The 16,147-nt window shown below is 25.0% G+C and overlaps 9 protein-coding genes across 9 annotated transcripts, besides 1 other annotated feature; 3 read left to right on the forward strand and 6 right to left on the reverse strand.

The window, feature by feature from the left end:
- Positions 1–1,428: 1,428 nt before the first annotated feature.
- Positions 1,429–1,866: a repeat region.
- Positions 1,867–2,614: 748 nt separating this feature from the next.
- On the reverse strand, positions 2,615–3,807 carry EHI_182460 (dextranase precursor, putative; the record flags this gene model as incomplete). The annotated part of the gene is made up of 2 exons (XM_001913419.1): positions 2,615–3,589; positions 3,785–3,807. 2 exons carry the CDS (start codon positions 3,805–3,807, stop codon positions 2,632–2,634), a joined length of 981 nt encoding a protein of 326 aa, XP_001913454.1. The 3' UTR covers positions 2,615–2,631.
- Positions 3,808–5,308: 1,501 nt separating this feature from the next.
- On the forward strand, positions 5,309–5,689 carry EHI_182470 (nuclear transport factor 2, putative; the record flags this gene model as incomplete). The annotated part of the gene is made up of 1 exon (XM_651620.1): positions 5,309–5,689. The coding sequence occupies one exon, from the start codon at positions 5,309–5,311 to the stop codon at positions 5,687–5,689; it is 381 nt and encodes a 126-aa protein (XP_656712.1).
- A 149-nt stretch (positions 5,690–5,838) lies between these two features.
- On the reverse strand, positions 5,839–7,434 carry EHI_182480 (uncharacterized protein; the record flags this gene model as incomplete). The annotated part of the gene is made up of 1 exon (XM_651619.2): positions 5,839–7,434. The coding sequence occupies one exon, from the start codon at positions 7,432–7,434 to the stop codon at positions 5,839–5,841; it is 1,596 nt and encodes a 531-aa protein (XP_656711.2).
- Positions 7,435–7,686: 252 nt separating this feature from the next.
- Positions 7,687–9,276, forward strand: EHI_182490 (transporter, major facilitator family; the record flags this gene model as incomplete). The annotated part of the gene is made up of 1 exon (XM_651618.2): positions 7,687–9,276. One exon carries the CDS (start codon positions 7,687–7,689, stop codon positions 9,274–9,276), a length of 1,590 nt encoding a protein of 529 aa, XP_656710.2.
- A 515-nt stretch (positions 9,277–9,791) lies between these two features.
- On the reverse strand, positions 9,792–11,276 carry EHI_182500 (RhoGAP domain containing protein; the record flags this gene model as incomplete). Its single annotated transcript, XM_651617.2, has 4 exons — positions 9,792–10,013; positions 10,075–10,680; positions 10,738–10,971; positions 11,028–11,276. 4 exons carry the CDS (start codon positions 11,274–11,276, stop codon positions 9,792–9,794), a joined length of 1,311 nt encoding a protein of 436 aa, XP_656709.2.
- A 219-nt stretch (positions 11,277–11,495) lies between these two features.
- EHI_182510 (uncharacterized protein) lies at positions 11,496–12,638 on the reverse strand (the record flags this gene model as incomplete). The annotated part of the gene is made up of 1 exon (XM_651616.2): positions 11,496–12,638. The coding sequence occupies one exon, from the start codon at positions 12,636–12,638 to the stop codon at positions 11,496–11,498; it is 1,143 nt and encodes a 380-aa protein (XP_656708.2).
- A 133-nt stretch (positions 12,639–12,771) lies between these two features.
- Positions 12,772–13,812, forward strand: EHI_182520 (DNAJ homolog subfamily A member 1, putative; the record flags this gene model as incomplete). The annotated part of the gene is made up of 1 exon (XM_651615.2): positions 12,772–13,812. One exon carries the CDS (start codon positions 12,772–12,774, stop codon positions 13,810–13,812), a length of 1,041 nt encoding a protein of 346 aa, XP_656707.2.
- Positions 13,813–13,842: 30 nt separating this feature from the next.
- EHI_182530 (uncharacterized protein) lies at positions 13,843–14,280 on the reverse strand (the record flags this gene model as incomplete). Its single annotated transcript, XM_651614.1, has 2 exons — positions 13,843–14,062; positions 14,114–14,280. The coding sequence occupies 2 exons, from the start codon at positions 14,278–14,280 to the stop codon at positions 13,843–13,845; spliced, it is 387 nt and encodes a 128-aa protein (XP_656706.1).
- Positions 14,281–15,178: 898 nt separating this feature from the next.
- On the reverse strand, positions 15,179–15,748 carry EHI_182540 (uncharacterized protein; the record flags this gene model as incomplete). Its single annotated transcript, XM_651612.1, has 1 exon — positions 15,179–15,748. The coding sequence occupies one exon, from the start codon at positions 15,746–15,748 to the stop codon at positions 15,179–15,181; it is 570 nt and encodes a 189-aa protein (XP_656704.1).
- Between the last annotated feature and the right edge of the window lie 399 nt (positions 15,749–16,147).

Consider the following 16,147-nt stretch of genomic DNA (forward strand, 5'->3'; position numbering starts at 1 on the left):
TTTATTTCTATTTTATTATTTCTTTTATTATTTATTAAAAACACCCTCATTGGGTGTGAAAATTTCATTAAATGAAATAAAATAAATCAACATTGAATTATGTCCATTTTTAATTTATCATTTCATTCATTGGCAGATGAATGAAATGTTCATATTCTTCATTGATTTGTTTTTTATTATTTTTTATTTCATTTTCAATTAATCAAGATTGAATCATTTCATTTCAATTACTATAATTCGTTTTGGTGTGAAACGATTCGGATGTTGTTTTCCACAAAATGCATTTGATATTCCTTCATATTCAAATGAGGATTGTTTACAAGAAGATGTTGTTTTATAATTTTCTTTATAAACAAGAATGTCATTACCTCCAAATACAAATAGTCCCACACTTGATTGGTTATATAACCAAAATGCATATTGTGGTTGTTTAATATCAAATTTCATCATTCTTTCCATTCTTCCAGTTGATTCCAATGAAAATACAAATGATTTTGAATCATATATCCATTCATCAACTTTATCAATTTTCTCATTAACATATCCTCCAAATTTATTTTCTTCTTCATCTTCAATAATAATTATTATATGTTCTTTATTCATTACTCTTTCTCCAAATACTGATGTATTTCTATTCCAATCATCAATATCTGAATCAAATAGTAGATGTCCTACTTTTCTATTTGTCCATTCTTCTAGTTGTTCGATTTGATGTTTTGGTGGATATTTCTTTTCAACTCTCTTACTTTCCCAACATGCTCTAATATCTTCTAACTCTTTTTTATATCTGTTTGTACATCTTTTATTTTCTTCAATTAGTTTATTAATTCGTATTTCTTGAGTTTCCATCACTTTTGTAATGATAGTGTCAACTTGTTCTGATAGTATCTCTTTATCTTCATATATAATTTTATTAATTCTTTGATAAACAATGTTCAAATTATCTATCATCATCATTCCTTCTTTCAGTTTATTTCTAATTATTTCATTTTTTCCAATTATTTTTTCTTTTCTTTTATAAATTCCTTCTATTCTTTTAATTCTATCTTCGGGACTTTCTCCTTCAACATCACTTATTTCTTCTGCAATGTTATTCATCCAACTCTCATTATAATCTATTGCACTTTTCATTACTTCTTCAATTAGACTGTTAGCATTATTACATGTTTTTTGTAATTCATTAAATATACTATTTCTTTCGCCTTTGTTTATTTTCATTCTTCTTTTATTTTTCTTTGTTCTTGAGTGTGTTTTTATTCTTTTTATTTTCGTTTAAACATCATTCATATTCAAGTTTTAAATATCAGTTCGACGCAATTATTTATTAGATCTTCTATTTTAATAATTTGTTATAAATAGAATATACTAAAATATATTATTATATTATTATTTATTAATAATTCATAAATAACAAATGAAAAGAAGATAAAAAAACAAGAGATGATAATCAGACAAGAAATACAACAAAAGAAAGAAATAGAAATTTAAAAGAAGTGATGTACTGATTTGTAATTAATTTGTTGAATAAGAAATTATATAAGAAATTAAGAAATGAACAAATAGAAAATATAATAAAAGCAATAAACATCAATGTCAATAATGAAAAAGAATATATTAAATATAATAAAATATCACATAAAATAAAAGAAAGCACTAAACGGTACATTAAAGTGAAATTAAATGATATAATAGAATGAAGAGTAGAGTGTAATTCAATAATAATAAAAACATCATATTAAAGAATAACTCTACTGAAATTGATGAAGAATATTTTAACACTCTCATCAATAAAGTAAAAGAAATGAAAGTAGAAAATGTATCAATATTAATTACTATTTCAAAGAAAAGAAACTAATGAAATAATAAAAAAGATGAAAAGAAACACAAGTTTAATGAGAAGAAGAGAATGAAATATATAAAATAGTTGATGGAAATGAATTAAATTAAAAAGAAAGTAGTAAAAGAAATCAAAACAATAATTATAAAAATTAGAAAGATAGTATTTAAACAAAAAGTAATTCAATAAAATATAATGAAAAGTATTGGTAGTTTATTCAATTTATTAATTTGTACGAATAATATCCAGCAATAATTTTTATAATAAATATAACAAAGTTAAACATGTAGTATTTAAAATCTCCAATAGAATAAAATTTGAATATGAAGAAACCAAAGACATTTAATAAAAATTAATACTCAATTCAATTGTAAAAATAGTTTTATTGTTTATTTTAAAATGTAATGACATTTTTATGAAAAAGATGTATAAATTGACTGAATTTACAATATATTAGAGTTAAGTTAATAAAATTCAAATGAACATTGTTAATATTGAAGTGTTATATTCATTTATTTCTATTATTGTTTTTTTTTACAAATTTGTTGATTTATTTTCAATTGTTTCTTCTGAAACCTGTATTTTATTATTTTGTTATATTATTTGTGTATATTGATGATGGTATAATTCATGAAGGATGTAATAACAACATATCATAATTTTGGTTTATAATGGAAAATGATGAAAATAAATAGGAAATTGAAACGTTAAATAACGTCGTAACAATTATGATAAAGGTGTTAACTATTAATGTTTGATATTCGTTCAAATAAAAATATTAAAAAAGTCATCAATTAGAAGAATAAAAACGTGACAACAACAGAAAGAATAACAAATATACATGAAGTACCATTAAGGTTTTTATGACTATCAAAACTGTCATCTGTTTTGCTTTCTGATGAACTGTCAGAACTACTTGTTGCTTTGTTGTCTGTTACTTTATTTCCATCTTCTGGTTTTTGTTGATTATTCTTTCCATCTTCTTTGTTTGGTTCATTATTCTCGTTATTTTTTGGTGGTTGTGGTTTTTCATCTTTGCTACTTTTTTGGTCAGTATCTTTTTGTTCTTTCTGTTTTTCTGGTTCTTTTATTTCTGGTTTAGGTTTTTCTCCTTGTTCTTCTTGTTTTGATGGTTGTGTTTCTTTTTGTGGATTTTGTGATGGTTGTGGTTTTGGGTCATTGTTTGTTGTTTCAGGTTGTTGTGGTTTGACTGCTGGTTGTTCTTGTCCTGTTGGTGTATTTGTTGTTGTTCCTGGTGATGATTGTGCTTGTTGCTGTTTTGTTGTATCTGTTGAAGTTTGTTCTGTTGGGGAAGCTCCTGCTGATTGTGCTTGTTGTGTGTTTGCACCTTGTTGTGTTGCTGTTGGTTGTGTATCTGTTGTGTGAGTTTGTTGTGTTCCTTCAGTTGCTTGTTCCTTTTGTGATGCGTCTGTATTTCCAGCTGCTGATTCTTTGCCTTCTGTTGATACTGAATTTTCTTTTGGTACTTGTGCTACTGAAGGAGATTCTGCTGCTTCAGGAGCTTTTGGACTTGCTGGTTGTGGTACTGTTGATGTTACCTTTTCTGGCTCCTCACTTTTTAAATGTGTTTTATATAAATTGTAGATTCTTTTAAGTTGGTTTGCATATTTATGTGTGTGAATTACTTCTCTATTTCTTTCTTCTTTATTTACAATACTTTCTGTTGCATTAGTAATTACACAATAATTAATAGAAATATAAACATTGAATGAAATGTATGTAAGTTTTTCTCTTTAAATACTCTCTTCATTTTCTATTATTATCATTTACTTTCTTTTTACTTCATAATGACTCAATCACTCATTTTTCATTTCATTATATTGATGTATTATTGTATTTTGAACTTCAACAATAAATAGAATGAAATGAAATATTAAATTAAAATTCAATTCATTTTTGTAATTTAATCAACAAAATTAAATAAACATTAAATTTAATAAATAAATCATAAACAATAACAACAATAATGAATAAAATGAATGATAATTTCAATTCATAGTTCAAATCATTGTTATTTAAAATTACAATATTGTTATTAATTATCTGTTCATTAAATAACCAAAGTATCGTTAATAACTATTTTAAAGAATAATAATTAATAATAGTTGAATTATTGCATATTTTAATAATTAATTAATTTATTATTTTCTTTTTGTACTTAATTGAAAAATATAATTTAATTTATATTGTATTGTTTCTTTAATATAATTCATAAAAATTCGAATCAATATGTTGTAATTTGTACTTAATTAATTAAATTATTTACTGAAAACAACTTAAATGTTTATTGGTTATAGTTTACTTCATTCTCATGAGATAATTTATTTATTAAAAATAATTAGAATTTTTATTATTCAACATTTGTTTATTTTTATTTGTGACAGTACATTTATTTATATCTGTTATAATCAATATCATAGCTCATAGTTATTATTTCTTTATATATTCATTCATCATTATTTGAATTATTATTTATTATTACTTGCTTTATTTTCTAAAGAATTTATCATCTGTTATTTATAATGAAACAATGAAACTGATTATTGAAATTTCTATTGTTTGTTGTAATATATTATAAGAATTGTGTACTAAACTCGAGAATGTACTTATAGAACATTATATAAGTGATAACAAACATGAATTATTAATTATCTTCATGTCATATTCAAATTCATGTTACTTAATAAATTATTTATTGATTCTATTTTTCATTGTCTATTGATTCTATCTTTTTGTATTTCATAAATTTATATATTTAGTATTATTGTTTATTCTTACTCTTTTACCATTTCTAATTTCACATTTGTTTGGTATATTACTATATTATTCATAGCTTTACATCAATAAATAATATGATGTAAACAACAGCAAATGATTAAAGACTTAATTAAAACATACTATTATTTCAGTAATTCTATGTTACCTTATTCATGTCATCACAACTAATGATAAACATTAGTTCATTTTCAATTCAAATTCTATCTTTCAATACAAATCAAGAAGTAATCAACACATGATAGTATCAATGCAATATCAAATAACATTATTATCAACTTAATGGTGGAATACACATGAATGGTATTATAAGAATATGAATAAATTAATTAAGATTGCAGTTATAATTCATATAGAATAGGAGATGAAAAAGAAAACTCCTTCAAAACATTAATTCAAGTAAAGTTGAATAATTAAAACCAAAATAAAATGTATATTGACTTAAACTTGACACTTTAAAAGCAAGTAATAAAAAACAATATAAGAATAAAAACAAGTACAATTTGATTGATTAAGACAACAAATATTGACTAATGGCAATAAAGAAGGAAGAACAAAGACAAGTAATAATAAAAAAAAGAAAATAAAAAAAGAAAAATAAAAAATAAAAAATGTTCATTATAAAAATAGTAATAATTAAACAAAACCATCTTAAATAGTTCATTTAATAATACCATGTCACAAGAACAACTTATTCAATTTGCCACTCAATTTGTTAATGTATTTTATAATGCATTTGACACTAACAAAGCAAATTTGGCTAATTTCTTCCAACAAATGTCTACATTAACATTTGAAACAAGTACTGTTCAAGGTCAACAAGCTGTTCTTGAAAAAATCCAATCACTTCCATTTAGTTCTACTAAACATGTTGTCAGTGTTATTGATGCACAACAAATCCCAAGTAATGGAGTAACTATGGTTCTTATTAAAGTTATTGGTAAATTATCAATTGACAATGAAAACCCACATTTATTTACTGAAACATTTGTACTTGCTCAAAACAATGGTAATTGGTTTGTTTTAAATGATATTATGCGACTTGCTGATATTTAAAATTGATTTTTGATTTTTATTTCAACGTTTTTTTTAACGTATTTAAATGAAGTAAAAAAACATATTGAAGAAATTAAAATAAAATACTTTCATAATTGACAAGATTAATACATTAACATATTATTTTATACTTATTACTAAAAATTGAATTAAAGCTCTTCTTTGTTTTTGTGTATATCTTCATTTTGTTCTATTCCATTACTATCAAAATCTTCAGAATCATCAAACTCATTTTCTTCATCGTAATTATCTTCATTCATTTGTTTCAATAAGTCTTCAAAAGTACTATCATTACTTCCATCTTCAATGTCATCAATATCTTCTAAATCAGCATTACTTAATCCTAATGACTTCATATAATCATCATATTGTCCTTGATATTCTTGTTCTTTCAATCCTTCTTCAGTAACTTCTATATGTCCATTATCTGTACCACCACAAACTTCAAGAATCTTTTCTGCAATAGCATCTTGACTTAATTGTATGCCATCTTTAATTGAAATTAATGTTTTATTTTCAGGAAAGATTAACACAATAGGAAGATCATCAAAGTCATATTCTGGTGGTAATTCATCTTCATCTAAATTCATAAAATAAGTTTTAGCATCAGGAAGTCTTTTTCTCAATGGATCAACCCAAACTTTTCTAAAGTATTGTGTTGTACAACCAACAATAACTACACATTTATCTTTATGAATATATTCTTGAAGGTCATTTGAAACTATTTCATCTTCTCCAACATCTTCTCTCTTTCTTGATTGTAAATATGGTTTAGCTTCTCCATTAAATACATCATGAATAAATTTATTTACAGACTCTTTAGTTAATGTTCCATTAAAAGGATAAGACGTTCTTTGATTTTTGTGAAGAATAGCAATACTTGGTGCTGTTTTTAATCCATATTTTTCTAATTGTTCTGGAAAAGAATGAATATCAAATTTAGTAACAACCATTTTGTTATGATATTTGATTGCTATTTCACTAAATAATTGATCATATTGTTCATTTAATGTTTGATTGAAAAATACCCATAATATATATCTATTATTAATATCATGAATGTACATTGGATCAAACACTGAATAAAGTGGAAATATACCATTTGATATAAAAGTAATTAAATCTGTAGAATTATCGGATTCAAAAAAATGTGTTTGATTTCCAATTCGATGTCGAATTTTAACTGTATATTCTTTATTATTAAACTTTGAAACAAATTCATCACCAATAGCACTTACAAATAAAACTTCATCACTCGCCTGTATTTCAGCAATTGCTTTATATTTCATAATCATATCAATATTCTTTTCATATGTAAATAGTACAACAACAATTGGTGTTTCTGAATTTAATATTTTATCTAATTCTTCCATTGTTTTAACATCTGTTGTAATTGGTAACATCATTTGAAATACCCAATTCCTAACCATTGATGTTTGCCATGCTTCAGTATATTCAACTGGTTTTTCATTTGGTCTTAAGATAAATAGACTTGGTTCATTTTGTGGTTTAAGTGTCTCTACAACACTATATTCAGTCACTGAACTTATCAAATTTGGAAATTCCTCTGCCAAACTGACTTGAGTTTTATTAACAATACGTTGTAATTGGTTACATTTTTCATCAAACACTTTACATGCAACTAATAATATAGGTATTTGTGGATTTGATAATATTGTTGCGTCAAATGGAGGTAATACATTTCCAATGACTACTTGACTAATTAATAATACAAAAAATAACATAAGTCTTTCAAAGATCTTTTTGTTTTTTTTGTTTTTTTTGTTTTTTTTGTTTTTTTTTTTTTGAAATAGATTTTGTGTTATTTTCATAAATAACGTTATTAATAACAAATTAGAAAAAGAAGAAAGTCTCATTCATTTAGAAAGATAGTCACTAAAAATAGAGAAGCGAAAAAATTGCTCAAAATCTGATTGAATGAAAAAACTATTTGAACGACTGATACTCAATAATTCTGTTAGTAGGAAATAAATTGAATGAAGGTAATTGATATTTTATTGTTACCAACAAGTAACTTTTTTAGATATTGTCTTACAGGATTTTTGTATAATTATTCAGTATTTTTCTATAATATTGTAATTCCATTTCTTGCAGATGATTATGGTGGATCATCATTAGAGTTAGCAGCAATGATATCAATTGGTACTGGATGTGTTTCATTTTTCTCACCATTCTCAGGAAAGATAGCAGATAAAACAAATCCATTTATTATTATGCGTTTAGGAATATTAGCATTTATCATTGCATTATTTTTTCCATTGTTTATTAAAAACAAAATGTGGGCGTTATATGTTTCTATGATAATTTATGGAATTGGAGGTGGATTTTTTTGGGCTGTTATTGTTGGTTCTGTAGGGAAAGAAGCACCTAAAGGACAAGAAAATAGAAGAAGTGCTATTTTTTCAGTCTCATGGAGTATTGGAAAAGCTTTTGGATATTTATTTGGAGGATTATTGAAAGGAATTCTTGGAATTAAATCATTTTATATTGCACTTGCATGTCTTATTACAATAGAAATTATTTATCCAATAAGATTACCAAAAGAAGTGAGAGAGAGATTAAAATCAGAAAAACAAGAGAAAGAAAAAAAAGATAATCAACATTCAACTCAATTAAATGATATTCATATTGAAATGAATGACTCTCATATTATTGATAATTCAACAACTGGAAGAAATGAAAATGAAATAATTAATAAAGAAGAATTAAATTTCAAGAAAAAAGATGAAAAAGTACGTTATAAATGGGAAGGAGGTGAATATAAAAATAAAACATACATTTATATTGGTTATATCTTCAATTTTGCTATTAAAGGAACAAATTGGGTTATTTCATCTCAATATATCAAACTTGTTAAAGACTTTGATATTAAAATTAATTTATTTGGTGCTAATCCAAATGAAATGTTTGTTGGGGTATTTTTCTTCTGTTTATATCTTGCACAAACAACTTCATTAGTTTTAATGGCTCTTACAACTCAATGGACTTATAGAAGGTCAGTTATTTTACTTGGATTTATAGTCACTGTTATTCTTTATTTAGTTATGGCACTAAGTAATTGTAATTGGTTGTTGTGTATTCTCTCTTATATTGCTGGTTTATCTTCTGGATTTGCTAATCAAACTTCAGTTTATTATTCTCTAAGAGCATCTACAAATAATAAAGGATTATTTGTTGGACTTTCAGAAATAACTTCAGGAAGTGGAATGACTATTTTGCCATTAGTTGCTGGATTACTAGCAAAAGCATATAATGATAACCATGTTCCATTATACATCAATATATGTGTAATAATTATGTGTATTATTGTATTTGATATTATTTATCGATTGATGTATTTCATTAATTCTCGAAGAAATGCAAAAAGGCTGAGTAGAGAAGAACAACCCACTCCATTGTCTACAGTCACTCAACCCCAAAAACCAAACAATACTTCTGATGAAGCTGATGACATTCAAATTCCTGTTGAAATGGTTCCAACACCACTTGTAGGAGAACAAGACACTTCTCCAAGTGAAATTTCAAGGGATGATAATCAGTCTTTAGATTCTCAAGAAAAAGAATGATAATCACACAATTGTTTTTTTATTTATTTTATTTTTTCAAGTGTTGAAAATGAAGAAAGACATAATTGTATTAAACTTTTGAGAAGTAAGAAATACAAAACAAACAATAACTATACTTTTATAGCTAATTGAAATTAAGACTATGATGACATCAAGTGAATAAATAAGATAAATTAATTGACATTTATTTAAAAGTGTCTTACTATTAAATACAATGATATATGATTATTTATGACTTAAATAAAACTAAAAGATGACATTAATTCACAATACTATTTGTGAATTACCTAATTTCAAAAAATATAGTCTATCAAATATAAGAGAAATAATAAAGATAAGTAGAAAATGATTTGTTGAATGTAAATGATTATTACTGAAATAAAATGAAGAATAAAAGAAAGAATTGAAACCATTAACTAATGAATAATATAAAACAAGATGATACAATCTTCATTAATGTGTTTATTAGGATTTCAATGATTCCAATAAACAAATAATGTAACAAAGATAGGAATTTAACAAAGTTGTTTTATTGACAATCGATTTAACATTGCACTTGATCGTTTGTGTGTTTGAATTGAAGATTGTTGTCTAACCCATCTATTACTACGACTAGCAATTGGACTTCTTGAAGTTGTAGGTTGTTTTAATAATTTTTCATTAAAAGTATCTTTATATAATGTGTGTGGATTCATTACTTGATCATAACGACTTTCAATAAATTTCATTCCTAAATCCTATGTATAAAATGAGTTATATTCATTAATATTAATTAAACCTAAAAGAATAAAAACAAACAGGAAATAATTCTTTTGCATAAGTTAACATATTACTAAATGCTATAAAAACTAATTGATGAGAAGATTGAGTAAGATCATTGATAGCACTTTTTCTAATAAAACCTGGTGCAATACAAATAGACATATTTTGTATATTCATTTTACTTGTTGGATTATTAATAATTTTAATACATAATGCTATTAATGACTCAATAAATACTTTATTTTCTGATGGAACACTTTGATACACTGACCTAAACTTCATTTTCCATTGAATTGGACTTGATGCATATTGTCCTGTTATAAACATTAATTGATCAAATTGACTTTGTGGCCAAACTGGTTCTGTTGTTTCTCTAAGATATTTTTTAACAATAGCAGATAATAAAATATAATCTGTTAATTGAAAATCAATAATTCCAATATATTTTACATATTCAACCATTTCAGTTACTCCTGCACATTGTCTAAATGCTCCTTCAAGTTCTTTTTCATAATATAATTTATACATTATTTTTTCAAAATATTCTGGAAGAACAGTATTTTGTCTATTTTCTTGTTTTAAAATTTGGTTTATTGGTTGGGTATAATCAAGTGAAAGAAGTTTTTTTCTATCAGAAACCAACTACAAATGAATATTCTTTTCTTTCTTTATATTTCTTCTTATGAAAGAAAAACAAACTTTATCACTAACAAGAATGAACGGACGTAATTTGTTATCATCAAAAACTTCATTTTGAGAAATAAAATGACAATTATTTTTAGCATCAATAAGAAAATTAATAAAACATCGATATGTTTGAATATTAAATATTTCTTGTATTTGTTGTTTCTTAATACGTTCATATGTACTAAATTTTTCTTTCCAATCCCATGGTCCTTTTAATTTATCACTTAGTTTTCTATAATTTTCTGCCTATTTCAATGAACTTTATTTATTTATTATTAAATATATTATATAATTTAACAAACTACTAATCCTAACTCCGTTTTCAAATTGACTTGAAAATTCATAGTTAAATTAAGGAGTGATGAAAATGAAGCTGGTGCATCATTTTGTGGAAATGATGATATGATACTTTCAATAATCTTTTCAAATTCACCCATAGCACCTTGAATTGTTTGAATAACATTTCCAACTTGAGAAGCTTTTTGTGCTAACTCAATTGTTTTATTATATAAATTAAAATCATATTTTTGATAAGGTGAGTCAACTGTCATTACTTGGTTTGATATAACATAGATCTTTATTTTCTTAATTATTTTCTATATTCTATTTCTAATGGCATTTGATTCTTTTTATTACCAACTCCTAGTTGATTAGGTTGTATCTTTCTTATTTTTATTATTTCCTTTTCTCTTATTATTTTATTTTTATAATAACTGTTGGTTTATAATAACATAAATTAATAACATAAATATTTAATTTGAACTATTAATTTACTTTTTTGCTTTCTGTTTTTCCTTCTCTTTCTTTTTCTTTTCTTCCTCTTTTTTCTTTTTCTCTTTTTCCTTTTCTTTTTTCTCTTTTTCTTTCTCTTTTTTCTCTTTTTCTTTCTCTTTTAATTCTTGTTTTTTTCTTTTCTCTTTTTCAGCTTTTTTCTTCTCTTCCTCTTTCTTCTTTCGTTCTTCTTCTTCTTTCTTTTTCTTTATCTCTTCTTCTTTACGTTTTTCTGCTTCTTGTTGTTTCTTTAGATTATCACTTGTATTACTCTTCTTCTTAATTTCATCTTCTTTCTTTTTTTTCTCTAGTTCTTCTTTCTTTTTGGCTTCTTCTTCTTTCTTTTTGACTTCTTCTTCTCTCTTCAGTCGTGCAGCTTCTTCTTGTTGTTTGAGTTTTTCTTCTTCTTGTTGTTTGAGTTCTAATGCCTTTTGTTCTTCCTCTTTCCTTTTTTGTTCTTCTTCTTCTTCTGCAATTCGTTTTGCTTCTGCCTCTCGTTCATCCTTTTCAAGTTGATATTTCAATAAAATGAATGGTTCTACTTGTTGATAAAGAAACTTAGTAACAACATACCCAACAATCCATCCCCTCAAGTCAGCACATACAATAACCTCAATATTTGTTGATTCATTTGGGACTTCATCATACACTCTAATTCCTATTTTTTTATATCCTCTCACTAACTTTTCATTGTAAGTATTTTCTTTTTCACTATTCACACTAGAAATGACAATGTATTGATCTCCTTCAATTTTATAATTTGTTTGAACAAATAAAAAATCACGTGGTGTAACAAAACTTCCATAAGGGAGTTGCTGAATTTCATAATTTAAATAAGAATCATCACTTTGAAGTAATGTTTTCATTTCTGTGATATTTGGTTCTAATGATTTCATCAGAGGAATATCAAACAAAGACTCAACAACAAATCTTTTTGGTTTTTTTATAAAAATTACATATCGGGCAAATCGTTGATTGTTTTCATTTGGTAAAACACAATATTGTAACACACCATCTGGTGATGCTTCAAATTCCCATTTCTTTTTACTCATCTGTCTCATCCAAAGTTGTAATGGTTTAACCATTCGATCAAGTTCTATCTCATTATTTACATAAGGAATATCAGGGATTTCAACACTCATAACTGGCTTAGTAGTTCTATTCCAGCAACATTATTTCTTCTTTTTCTAAAAATTATCATCTTTTCCTTAAATCATAAAACCCTGAAAACAGAGCTAAAGTCTTTATTAAACAAAGACAGAACTTTTGATTTTAATGCTCTTTTACTTACTCATTGCGCTTGCTTCAGCCATTGACTATTACCAAGTCCTTGGTGTCTCAAAACAAGCAACACAATCTGAATTAAAGAAGGCATATCGTACATTATCATTGAAATACCATCCTGATAAACCAACTGGAGATAAAAAAAAATATGAACAAATTAACAAAGCATACGAAGTTCTTTCAGATGAAACTCAAAGAAGAAGATATGATCTAGGTGGAGAAGAAGCTTTAAAGAATCCTGATAGACAAAACGGATTTGGTGGATTTAATCCATTTGGGGATATTTTCCAAGATATGAGACCACACCAAAAACATCAAATGCCTAATGTTGAAATTGTGTTAGATGTTACATTAGAAGATTTATATAAGGGTAAAACTATAGAGGTATTACATAGAAAAAGACAATTATGTCATCATTGTCATGGTACTGGAGGAGATACACCAGATGATGTAAAAGAATGTCCAGTATGTCATGGAAGTGGAGTTAAAACGGAGACAAGAAGAATTGGACCAGGTTTTATTCAACAAATTCAAAGTACTTGTGATAAATGTGGAGGAAAAGGAAAGATATATGGAAAAGTATGTCATGTTTGTAATGGAAAGAAAGTTGAAGAAGGAGAAACTACTATTTCAGTAACAATAAATAAAGGGATGAGAGAAGGAGAAGTTATTAACTTTGAAGGATTTGGAGATGAAAAGCCAGATTGGAAGACAGGAGATGTTCTATTTAAGATTCACACCATTGAACATCCTAATTTCACACGTAGATGGGATGATTTAAGAACAACAATGCATATTACATTAAAAGAGTCATTAATTGGATTTACTAAAGAAGTAAAACATCTTGATGGTCATATAGTTAAAGTAGAAAAGAAAGGTATTACACCATATGGAAGTGTTATTACTATAGAAAATGAAGGTATGCCAATTAAAATGAAAGAAACAAAAGGAAAATTATTTGTTGATATAGTTGTTGATTATCCAAAATCACTTAATAATCAACAACAAGAAGCAATTGAAAAATTATTTTAATTAAGGAGAATAATAATTCAATGATTTTATTTATTTTTTTTCAAATAATTCATTAAATGAGAAGTCTTTTTCATTAATTTCTTGTTGATTAAATGTTGATGGATTTTCACAATAAAATCCTCTTTTATCAAGGAGATTTTCTATTTGTGTTTTCTTAAATCCTTCAATATTTATTTCTTCTAAAAGTTGATTTGTAAGATCATAAAATTCGAGTGTTGTTTTACTTGAACCAATTTTAATAACCATAGGGCTATTAAATAAGTTAATTTATACTTTAAATTAGTTTTGAAATTATACAAACTAATTGGGATATTTACTATTAATAAAGGCACTAATTCCTGGTTCAGTTCTTAATGTACATGTTGGTGGAATATTTAATACTGCTCTAAAATATTTCTTAACATCAGCTTTAATAAGAATATCTTGTGAAAATGCAAAAGTGAAGAAAAATATGAAAATAATCTTCATTTTATATTTTGTAGTTTAAAATTTTTAAAATTTTATTAAAAAAAACAAAAAATAAAAAATAAAATAAAACAAAATTACATTTTTAAAATTTTTAGATGTTTCAAAATTTTATCAAGGAAATAATTTATTTTTAGAATGAAGATTTGTTGAACATTTTTTATTCTGGTAGTTAATGAAGAGATATAAACTAACAAAATGACATGTTTTTATGAAACTAATATTGTACTGTCAACATCTATTCAATATTCAAAAGATAGAAAATGAAACTATTAATTATTTTTATAAACAGGGATTGAAACGGTATTAAATTAATTGCAAATCCAAAATAACGACATAGCAAATAAAAATAATTTTTGAGAAAGGAAAAAATTTAACTTTCATGACTTAAACTGTTTTTTAAAAATAATTTTGAATAAAACAGGAGTTGCTTCAATCTATTTTGGTAAAACCCAGTTTAATGGAAGGAAGGGTTGTATTTAATCAGAAGAACTCCCAAAAATTAATCACCTAATTGAGTTATGGAACGAAACATTATCTTTCCTGTTAGAATCAGAAAGGTAGGTAAAACAAAGTCAATTAATATTGTTTATAATATGAGACATGAAGATCTTTTTACTCAAGAATTTGAAGAAAATGAAGAATGTGATTTAGAAGTAAAATCTATTTTATCTGGTTCATTTGATTTTATTAAGAATCATTTCATTATTGAAGGAAAAGAAAATGTTCTTGATCAAGTTGTTGTTAACACAGACTATCCATAAATAAAGATAGTCATGATAATATTGTTTTTTTTTTCTCTGCTAAAGAATGTAAATTAGTTTTTCTTAAATTTCTTTTTGTTCCTTCTTTTCTTAAAATTTATTCTATTAAATTAAATTAAAAAAAATTAACAATACAATTAACACACTCTGTTCATATAAACAGGAGAAAAACGTTTGGCTCCTTCTTGGTAAGACATTTCATTTATTAAACATGGCTCTAATTGGTCTTTTGATGACATCCATATTGTTTGTAATTTTATGAGAAAAGAAGTACTTTTCTCAGTTAATTGAACATAAAGTCCTTTTGACTCTAAAGAATCAAGTGCTTTTTCAAATGAATATTCATATTCTTTCATAAGATAACCAATAACAAAAGGAGTTGTTTGGTCAAGTTTATCAGTAGATACAATCACAACTGACTTTTCATTTCTTTTATTTTCTTTAATAACAGTGGAGATAACATCAATATACTTTTCAAAAATACCAACACTATAACAATCAGGATTAAAATGGGTATAATTCACATGGACAGGAAGATATTCTATCTTTTGACCTCCACATGAAACAATAGTTCCTATATTATAGGATTTATAAAATTTACTATTCATAACATTATTAATATTTGCTACAAAAATACAATCTTCAATTTCAGTAACTTGATTCTTTTCACTAAGTATTGGATAATAAACTGACTGACTATTTCCCATGTTAAGTTTATTTTGAATAAATCAGTTCTATCTTTTATATACAATACCTAGGATCTAAGTAGTTAGGGGTAAAGTATAAATTATCTTCTTTCTTATTCTATATAATCTTTTTCAATTAAAGAATAACTTAAATACATGTTATTAGTCATAAATAATAACAAAAATGTGATTTTAAACAAGGAAAATGGGGTATTAAAAACATTTTTTTGTTTGTTCACAAAATGGATGTTTCTTGTTTATAAGAATTTAATGATTAATAATTTATTAATTTTGATGAGTTAAGGTATTAGAGTTATTTCATTTTTTGAATCTTTTAAAAGTAACATATCAATATAGTGCACATTGTTACTTACAGAAGTTCTTTTTGATTCTTATTTAAGACAATCCTTTAAAAAAGAG

Source organism: Entamoeba histolytica, genomic scaffold, assembly GCF_000208925.1.
Source record: "Entamoeba histolytica HM-1:IMSS scf_1104750519073 genomic scaffold, whole genome shotgun sequence".
NCBI classification, from domain to species: domain Eukaryota; phylum Evosea; order Mastigamoebida; family Endamoebidae; genus Entamoeba; species Entamoeba histolytica.